General features: G+C 35.4%; 1 protein-coding gene across 3 annotated transcripts in view; it reads right to left on the reverse strand.

The window, feature by feature from the left end:
* Positions 1-7930, reverse strand: part of srgap1b (SLIT-ROBO Rho GTPase activating protein 1b) — a 42445-nt gene extending 34515 nt beyond the window's left edge. For 2 of the 3 annotated variants that reach the window (XM_051108140.1, XM_051108139.1), the window contains exon 1: positions 7359-7930. In XM_051108140.1, coding sequence (XP_050964097.1) covers positions 7359-7425 — 67 coding nt within the window. In that variant the 5' untranslated portion in view covers positions 7426-7930. The remainder of the gene's footprint in view (positions 1-7358) is intronic. The other variant, XM_051108141.1, reaches the window with a different exon arrangement.
* Positions 7931-11386: the final 3456 nt, after the last annotated feature.

An 11386-nucleotide genomic window follows, 5' to 3' on the forward strand; every position in this document is an offset into this window, starting at 1 on the left:
AAGCTCCATTAGCACATCTCTGTTGCTTCAAATCGAAATAAGACTTGAGATAATCTGAAAAACAAGCTTGGCTAACTAGGCGTTTTGCTTTAAACCCAAGAGTAAAGTCAAAGACAGGCTTTAAGACCCACAATCCTTAGTGTAAGGACTGCAGTATATGTGGTCCTCTCCGCTGTGGTCTTAAATAGATTACTGGATCGATATCTATACTTGATTAATGAGACTTACAGCGTTCCCGTTATAAATACATGCGGTGGGTGGCTGGAAAATCTGTCTGGTCTCGAGTCTGATACAAAGAAATCAGTTTTGACCAAATGAGCTATTTGTTCACTGTCTATTCTCGAAAAGAGGAAGTAAGGCCATATGCTGTTTCCAATCATTATTTTGAAACATGACCAGGGCTGAGATGGGTACATGAGGATGGGACAATGCTACACACACACCTCACCTTCACACACTTCTACAAGCACACACACGTTGTGGACATCTGGTCCTTGTCCAGCTCTCAGCATTCGCCATCGCCTTACTTGTGTTACAATACCACTTGTGCACACATACACATTTACTTTGGTACCTAAATGAGGTGTTTCATAAGCAGTGTCTGAAATAGCATACTAAGCATGTATGGTGTTTGATAAAGAATGCGGTTTTGACCATTAATAAAGTGTGTTCTGTATGTATGCATGTTGGTAGTATGACAATATTTAGTAGGTAAATATGCATAGTCAGATACAGGAATATACATAAATTGTTATTTAATTTAATTTTATTATTATATAAATTTTATTTAAAATGTTGTAAAAAAACATGTAAACTATATTTTATATTTTTTAATTTCATTATTTTTAACTGTATATTTATATTTGTAATGGTATATAAACATTTATTTTACTGTTATATTTTAAATATATTTTAATTTAAATACTTTCATATTTAATGTAATATGTTATATTTTAAATATTATATTATTATATTTTAAATATTTAAATTTTAACTCTTAATTATGTTACAACTTATAATATTATATTTCATATTTATTAAATAATATTTTAAATAATATTTACATTTAAATATTATGTTAAGTATATTTGTCATAACTTATATTTATACACACACCTCTATTTTATATTTAAATTACATTTTAAATATTTACATGAACATTTTTATTATATTTCTTACTATTTATATGTATGTGTATGTGTGCATATATATATATATATATATATATATATATATATATACACACCCACACATATACATTTTATATTTTTATATTATATTTTATTATGTTAATTACATTTATTACAAGTTATATTGGTTATACAATATTTTATATTGGTTATTGTATTATATTTTAAATGTTTTAATTTTAATTGTTAATTATATTTATTACAATTTATATTTTGAATTTTTATTATATTTCTAATAAGTTATATTTACATTTTTGTCTTTTAAGAACCCCCCTAAATATGCCCAAAGCGAGAGATAACAATATCTTTACCAAAAAATTTCTAAGTAATCACACACACAATTCGCTGCAATACATATAATCTACAACACAGTTAGGTTACAGGTTTGCAGGTCCATATTATCTGTGTACTTTTCGACTACCGCCGTTACACAGACAATCAAATGGCACATTCGTAAGTACAATCCTCAAGTTTTAAAGAAGCAGAACCTTTCTGGTTATTTCATAATGGAAAAACCCAAAGTTTATCATTCAGTGTAACAGCGACACACACAAGAGGATGTGGCTGACTAAAACCGCTTTTTTACGTCTGCATGGCCATAAAAAAACATCAGTATCATTCGCCACTGTTTCTACGAATAGCTGTTGAATTCTTGAAAATCTACAGTACAATACCTCACAAACCCACTAAAAACACTCCTTTAATCTGTACAGCCTGTTTTATGTCGCTTTGCATTCACTCTGAACATTTATTGTGAGATGTTTAGACTCTGAGGGCTCCTTCTCTGGGACTCTGAACAAAGAGATGAAATGTCTTGTAGCGGAGTGGATCCCCTGAGCCGCAATAAATCTGATTCATACAGTCACTCTAGGCAGAGGAAGTACACCAGCGAGTCAGTCTGCGGCCTCGGACGATGATGTGTATCTGTGTGTTTGTGGCTTTGGACTGGACGGCAGCCAGAAGTGCAACCCAACATCAAATCTCATGAGAATAACAGGCTAAAACGCAGTATTATGGCAATGTCCTACTGGAAGATATCAGTTCATTTTCTGCTTATAAGTGCACGTTGGAAAAGATTAAACCTTGCATGAATACTGTACACTCATACACACTAGCGGTCACTGGATGACATGAGCGTGGGGTTTACAACAGTGTGTGTAGTCGTATGCATGTGTAAAGCTTTTGTATAACACAAGCTCCCTACAGGACTGAAAAAGTCACCCGCTTGTGTGCCGTTTCTTGCTGATGAAGCAAATATATTTTGAGGAATGCGCATGCAACAACACACACACACACACACCAAGGTTTTCCACATTAAACTGACTCACTCTGAATCAGGGTTATTATAGCTAAGTAAAACCATGAAACAATTTGCGTTACTTAAAGTCTTAAAGTACATGTTAACTGGGAAAAAATGTTACACATGTATATGTAAAACACAGTATTTTATATATTATATACACGTGCATTATATATATAATATAAAACACAAAAATATAAAAATATATTGTCAAATAATAAAAACAAAACAATATAAAAATGTTAAATAATATAAAAATATTATAAAAACAAACTATTCTAGCTAGATGCCAGCAGGGTTTACTAAAACTGAAACTAAAACTATTAAAAAAACTAATTACATGAAATAAAATAAATGTATATAAAAACAAAACAAATTAAAATAAAATAACATAAAAATTAAAATAAAATATTAAATTAAATTAAATTAAATTAAAAATGAAATTAAAAATAAAATAAAATAAAAATATTTAAGCTAACTGCCAAAGGAAACATTTTTAATTTTAATTGAGGTTAACTTACTGTACTAAAACACCTAAAACTAAGACTGAAATAAAGGTTTTCTAAATACAAATAAAATAACCTTTTATTTCACCTAAGATTTATTTATATACTTAATATAGTTTAACTTAATACACTAAAATACCTAAAACTAAAACAGAAATAAAAGGTAATAAAAACTAGAAAAAACTAGACACTATATACAAATATATAAAACACACACACACAAAAAAAAATATCTAAACCTTTAAATATAATAAAAATAAAATCTAACTCAAAATATTAACAAAAAGTATTTATATTTATGATATTACAGTAAAACTGCTTTGAATTTACCATAAATGTGTATTTCAGTTTGTGTGGGTGTATGTGTGTGTACATGTGCAGTTGCAGGTACAGTCAAGGTCATGTGCCTTTCTTTCCTTCTAACTTCCTCCCTCAGAGAAAACCATTTCCTGTTCGGACACTGACAAACTCAAGCATGTTCCCAGGGACATTTTTTTCTCTTCACAGAACATATTTTTCCAAGTCCGCTAAAAATTGAAACAATCACATTTACACATCCGCGCTCACAGAATGCATTTAAACGCGACATCAATAAAAAGAAAATTAAGCATATTTGAATAGCAAACATATCTGTAATATCTGAGAATAACAGTGCTGTCCCTTCTGAGCATAAATCACTCATCTGTCTCAATCCATCCTCAGTCACACTACTGTATGCCACACACATGGCTGTACGTGCGGTCCATACTAAACAGCACTGCTGCGGCAAGAGGATTCCCTGATCTTGCTCCCTGACACACACACACACACACACACACACACACACACACAGCCAGATACCCATCGCTTCCCCATTGGACATTCACACACACTGGTGGTTGAGTATCCATGGAAACGTGTACAATGCAGCAAGAGCCTGTTGTCTGTTGAAAACGGAGTGTACCTTTGTGCACGTGCACACAAACCTACATTTGACAATGAGAGCCGTCCATATGTTCATCCATCTTGGCCGTGCGAGCGCTAACACAGCGGCCCCAATACTACAACGATCTATCAGCATGTTGCCTAGAGACCACCCTCACCCGGACCACCATTGGCCAATAGTAGCTGAGACAGCAACTCGGCTCCTTACATTTAAATATCAGCATTAGGAAAAGCAAATTGATGGTTTTCTCATTCCAGCTTTTTTTCCAAACGTTTTTTCATTTTTGAGGTCTAACGAGGCGTACACCTTCACCTCACTACAGTTGGAGTGCTGGAGACAGGGGTTGCCATGCGGGTTGCCATGGATCCTGTGCGATGCTGCGCACCCCCTTTTCATTTCATCGATTACACACTGTTAAACGAGTGCGTGCACAAGCGGCCGCCCTGCTGTAGGGCAAACAAATGATGCAGGGTGGATTGTGTATGTTATTATAATGCTAATGCATATATTGAATGCAAAGAAGCATGTATTTTCATAATACCCTCACTTAAGCCTCTCACCTCCTGCTGGAAATCCAGCTTAAGCTTGTTTTGAAACACGGTAGCTTATTTCTAGCTAGTCCAAGATGGTTATTAACTGGTGAAATAGCCATCTAGAGATGACTGGTTTTCAGCTGGTAGTCGGCCAGCTAACAGGTCCAAGAACCACCTTGATCCCCCTGGGATGGTTTCTAACAGGTTGACCAGTAACCACATATACCATCTGGACCATCTTGAGCTTGTGTGATCAGCTAATTGCTGGTTATTAGCTGGTCAACCAGCTACCGTGTTCAAAACTCATTTTAAACACCAACAGGTTAGTTTCAAGCTGTTAATAAGCTGGTTGACCACCTGCTATGATGCAAATACCATCTTGACCAGTGGGTTATTATCTTATCAACCGGCTACCATGTTTCAAAACCAATTTTAACCACCTTAATCTGATTGGTTTCTAACTAAGCTGCCATTTTGATGAGCTGGCTGCTTATTTTGAGTTGGTTATTAGCTGGTTGACCAGCTGCCATGTTGCAAAAATCATCTTGATCATCTGGTTATCTCAGAAACCATCTACCATCTTCCAAAACTCATCTTAACCACCGTAAGCTGTTTGGTTTCTAGCTAGTAATAAGCTGGTTGACCAGCTGCCATGTTGCAAAAACCATCTCGACTAGCTGGTTATCATCTCATCAACCAACTATCATGTTCCAAAACTAATTTTAACCATCTTAATCTGGTTGGTTTCTAACTAAGATGCCATTTTGACCAGCTGGCTGCTTATTTTTGACCAGCTGCCATGTTGCAAAAAAACATCCTGACCAGCTAGTTATTATCTCATCAACCAGCTACCATGTTCAAACAACTCAACCACCTTAAGCTGGTTGGTTTCTAGCTAGCAATAATCTGGTTGATCAGTTGCCATGTTGCAAAAAAACATCCTGACCAGCTAGTTATTATCTCATCAACCAGCTACCATGTTCAAACAACTCAACTTAACCACCTTAAGATGGTTGGTTTCTAGCTAGCAATAATCTGGTTGACCAGTTGCCATGTTGCAAAAACCATCTTGACCAGCTGGTAAACATGTTGTCAACCAGCCATCATGTACCAAAACTAATTTTAACCACCTTAATCTGGTTGGTTTCTAACTAAGCTGGTTGACCAGCTGCCATGTTGCAAAAACCATCCTGACCAGCTGGTTATTATCTCATCAACCAGTTAACTTGTTGCAAAACTCATCTTAACCACCAGCGGGTTGGTTTTAAGATAGTAAGTATCTGGTTGACCACCTGCTATGTTGCAAAAACCATCTTGACTAGCTGGTTATTATCTCATCAACTAGCTACTATGTTCCAAAACTAATCACCTTAATCTGGTTGGTTTCTAACTAAACTGGTTGAACAGCTGCCATTTTAAAAAACTTAAGCTTCTTGGTTTCTAGCTAGTAATAAGATGGTTGACCAGCTGCCATATTGCAAAAAACATCTCGACCAGCTGGTTATCATCTCGTAAACCAGATATCATGTTCCAAAACTAATTTTAAACACCCTAATCCTCATATAGCAAAAACCATCTCATCAACCAGCTATCACGATCCAAAAATAATTTTAAACATCTTAAACTTGTTGGTTTCTAACTAAGCTGGTTGACCAGCTGCCATCTTCACCAGCTGTCTGCTTATTTCAAGCACGTTATTAGATGATTAACTAGCTTCCATGTTCCAAATCGATCCAGACTATCTGGTTATTATCTTGTCAACCAGCTACCATGTTCCAAAACTCATCTTAACCACATTAAGCAGGTTGGTTTTTAGCTAGTAATAAGCTGGTTGACCAGTTGCCATATTGCAAAAAAACACCTCGACCAACTTGTTATCATCTTACCAGCCAGCTACAATACCATGTTCCAAAACAAAATTTAACCACCTTAATCTGGTTGGATTTTAACTAAGCTGGTTGACCAGCTGTCATGTTGCAAAAACCATCCTGACAAGATGGTTATCATCTTGTCAACCAGCTACCATGTTCCAAAACTCATCTTAACCACATTAAGCTAGTTGGTTTCTAGCTAGTAATAAACTGGATGACCAGCTTCTATGTACCAGCTACCACGATCCAAAACTCATCTGAAAAACCTCAAGATGTCTGACCAGAAGTCATGTTGCAAAAGCCATACTGACCAGTTTGTTATTAGCTGGTCAACCGGCTACCATATTCCAAATCTTATCCTAACCACATTAAGATGGTTAGCCTCTAGCTAGGAATAAGATGGATGACCAGCTACCGTGTTTCAAAAACCAACTTGACCAGCTGGTTGCTTATTTGTAGCTGGTTTCTAGCTGGTCAACCAGCTACCATAATCCAAAACTCATCTGAAAACACTTTAGCTGGCTCACCAGATGTTGTGTTGCAGAAGCCATACTGACCACCTGGTTATTAGCTGGTCAACCAGCTACCATGTCCCAAACCTTACACACCTTTAGCTGTTTGATTTGTAGCTGGTAATAAGACTGGCTACCATATTTCAAAAACCATCTCTTCTAGCTAATCCAAGCTGGTCATTAACTGGTTGACTAGTAATCATGTTCCAAAAACCATCTTGACCATTTTGAGCTGCTTGGTCAAAGATGGTTTACCAGCTTTAATAAGCAAAAGAATTCAAGAAACCACTTAACATGTTTTAAGACACAACCACCAGCTTAACAATTTCCATCAGAACGATTTAATATGTTTTGAAAACAAGTTCACACAAAACAGGCAGCAATAAAGCAATTGAAAGCCACTATGAAATATTATTTGACCAATATGCTGTAAATTTAACGCATGCACACGGTTCGTATTAGATGCATCAGACGAGAGACCGTCTCCAGGTACCCATCAGGTGCGAGAGTGTTCTTCTTACCTTTCACTTGGCTCTCATACTCCGTAATGATTTCCTTTTCCTTTTTGCTCTTCGTCGTGTTAGACATGACGCCTGTTTAGTCCAGATCCGCTGGTCCCTTCTGTCTGAAACCTTTCTGCTTCTCCGAGACGCGTCCCTACTGTGCCCGATGCGTCATATCTAACCACAGGTTCAGTGCGTGATCCAGCAGCAGAAAACTGTAGTCCGTAAAGCAAAGCGATGACATTCAACCATGCACATCAATGATTACTGGACCTGCACGGGGAAAAAAACATGAAAAGTGGCACGTGAAGCACAGGGGCGCGTCGTTACAGCCGCATCGCCAGACGCGCAAGAACGACTGGAGATGCAAGTGGCCGCATCAATATTACGCACAGGTTGAGTGCGCACACGATAAACAAGAAAAATACGCGCGTCTAGAGGTGACAGAGACTGTAACTCATCTAAACTCACTCTAAGGTGTGAGAGTATCTGATTGTGCATGCAAAAAAATTCGTTAGGTGTGCGTGTTACTCATGCCCGCGCTCTCACACTACTGTCAATTGGTGGGCGGGTTGGGGCGTGAGTGTGTAGCTTGCGTCCGTGCGTGTGTGTGTGTGTGTAAGACACAAAATTGACAGTCACTCTATTTTAGGAAACCTCTAGTCCAGTTTTTTTTACAGTCCTGGTCCTTGACAACCCAAGCTCTAAACATTTTGGATAGTTTTCCATTTAACACACCTGATTTTTATCATCGGCTTAATAGTAGAGACTACAAGACCTGAACTGGGTGTGTCAGGTAACGGAGAAAGTCAAAATGCTGGAACTGGAGTACTTCAAGACCTGGACTGAGGACCACTGGACTAGATTTAATACTTGCCATGGTTTAAATTAGTGGCATTTTGCGACGGAAACACGAAATACTGGACCTAATCAAAAAGTAAAATTTAGTTTAAATTTATTTCCGTGGAAATATTTTAATATAACCAACATAACGCATTTATATTCAACTTTTTATTAAATATATATATATATATATATATATATATATATATATATATATATAGCAGTAAATACATTTATATAAATATATATTAGTAAATAAATATAGTGATAAATATAGCAAACGCTGCGTTATAAATGTATGCAATACAAAAATATATTATAATGTATAAATATAGTGTTTTGTTTTAACTTATTGAATTTGTTAGCCAGAGGCGCCAAACGACGACCGATTTTGCTAAAAACAAAATACTGATGCAAATATTTCAAAGTCCAGCCGCTGAAAGTCAATGAGCCCATTCGCACACAGTCCGAATGTATTATTCAGTGCAAATGCATGATGCCAGGTTTACACCAGGTTGAATTTAACCTTTGAGGTGAACGGAAACACCCAGCAGGCTATCTGTAGAAAGCGCCAGTCTGACTTCTGCTGGTGCAAGTGTGCAACTACAGAACGGAGCAATAAATTACACAATGAAAAGGCTTCTCAATGACTCCCCCATTCTTCACTTGGACATAAGTGGTTGAATGGTGTAGGAGGCGCTTTATGGGTCACTTATTCACCCTCACACGCGACGACATTGCGCAGAGTCAGCAGGGGGAGACAGAGAATGCAAAATCAGGACTAATTCGGTGACTGATCTCATGTCAGTTTATAGTGGAGACAGAGGGTGTCCACAGTGGGGTGAGTGATGGTTTTATACTCTGCAAACTGTATTTTATGTCCCCTTGTCCTAACCCTACACCTAAACCTATACCCCACAGGAAAGTTTCTGCATTTTTAGATTTTCAAAACACTTAATTCTGGAAAATTTATCAGCTTGTTTCCTCATGGGGACCAAAAATGTCCCCACAGGGACAAGGTTACATTTTGTGCCCATAACATATACCTGAACCACACACTAATGTTTGGTCTCATTGGTCTACATATAAAAATAGGGTAAAACAATTAGAAAGCAATAATGCATAGAACATGTCCGGGTCGAATTTCACTCCAAATTTAACTCAATTTTTTGCATTGTGACAAAATATGTTTTTTTAAATTAATTAATTAATTTATTAATTATTTTGAGTTTATGCAAATAATTTATAATGCTGCAAGGAAAATCATCCTTTCAGGACACAATTAAAAAACAAAATAAAAAAAGCACAAATCAGTAACACAAATAGTACAATGATGTATAAATATTTTACACTATAATTATAGGAAATAAATAAATAAACATCTTTCTATGTTTCTGCTCCAAAATAAATAAATATGTTTATAGTAATTGTCATAAATAAATGTTTACAGTAATTGTAATAAATAAATAAATAAATAAATGTGTTTATAGTAATTGTCATAAATAAATAAATAAATAAATGTGTTTACAGTCATTGTAATAAATAAATAAATATACAAACCTGTTTATAGTAATTGCCATAAATAAATAATAAATAAATGTTTAAAGTAATTGTCATAAATAAATAAATGTGTTTACAGTAATTGTTAGAAATAAACATGTTTATTTATTACATTTACAGTACTTGTCATAAATAAGATAATTAAATAAATATGTTTACATTAATTTTCATTATAAAATGCAAAAAATGCAAAAAAATAAATAAATAAAAATAAAAATAAAAATCACAAAATAGACCTAAAATGTTTTTTCTTTCTTTCTTTCTTTCTTTCTTTCTTTCTTTCTTTCTTTCTTTCTTTCTTTCTTTCTTTCTTTCTTTCTTTCTTTTTCTTTCTTTCTTTACATTTTGGGATGAAATATGGCCCAGACATGTTTTGTTTAATTTATTTACTGAGTTAAAATATTGTTAATTTGAACACAATTACTGTAAGAAATCTAAGCATTTGAGTTATAAACTTACGGCAGTGCCTGGGATCCTATTTTACTTGTTCTTTTTCCAAAAAAGAAGACCTTCTTGCATAACAACAATTTCATTACCGTTTCATCACATATATCAACAGGTCATGACATTGCTTACGTAAGATGAAGTTGTGTGTGTGCGTGTGTATGTGTGTATGTGTGTATGTGTGTATGTAGTGTCTCTCATATGACACTGGTGCAATGTTAACATCCCTAGCAAGCTTACTGCATACTGTATCTCAGTTATGAATTATTAAGGACTGTCTGACATCACCAGAACAGTGAACAAGTGACATTACACACTCACACACACATACTGTACGCCATTGCAGTTTAGGAAATGTATATCTGTTCCAATCACTGACCACGCCCTCACCCTAACGATGCATTTATGGGCACTTAAATGTATTTTTAGACTTCTAAGGGTCGTTTAAGATGATTTAATGGACTCTATATTACGTTCCTGACTAATATTTCTAAGAGTTTCTCTTGGGTATTATACGAAATGTACAGTTCTATATAAACAAGACATAAAATGGTCCTGTGGGCACTCCACTAACCCAGACTAAATTAATAACTCTGCTTTCTATATCATATGAGGGCTAGTAAAGCTCCTGGGTATGTTTAATGGAGTTGTAGGGAGTTCTGAAGTGTGTAAGTGACATCAGTGAAAGTATTTATATCTGCTTTCATTTAGCCTTTCAATTAAATCTGCTTTACTCAGCTTCAGGGCTGAGCAACATGATGTGCAACGGACACTTAAAAATGTGCATTTGGACTCTTAAAATGCATGGATATCATTGCATTAGATTACAATTATTAAGTCAAGTGGCATTTATTGTAAAGAAACACTTTTTTTGGTCATCATTTCATGAACTATTGCTCACAAAATAAAGTGTTATTTATTTACAGATGCCACTTGGTTTGTTATTTTATGATCTGATGCAATATAATTCATCTGTTTGAAGCAAACAGGTTCCCATTCTAAACCTGTGCTCCTCATAGATGTAAACCTACAAAGAGAGAGCAGATTAGATCAGTTATCTGTAAATCAAGAAGTTTCCTGTTAAAGTAAAATGATCTTGACCTAAACACTATGTTTAGACATGGGAAAAACATTTTAAGCATCCAGTCAGTAATTACGCCGCTCTCATTACAGACAAACAACAGGCATAAACGTTTCCT

This window comes from Labeo rohita, chromosome 4, assembly GCF_022985175.1.
Source record: "Labeo rohita strain BAU-BD-2019 chromosome 4, IGBB_LRoh.1.0, whole genome shotgun sequence".
NCBI lineage: Eukaryota > Metazoa > Chordata > Actinopteri > Cypriniformes > Cyprinidae > Labeo > Labeo rohita.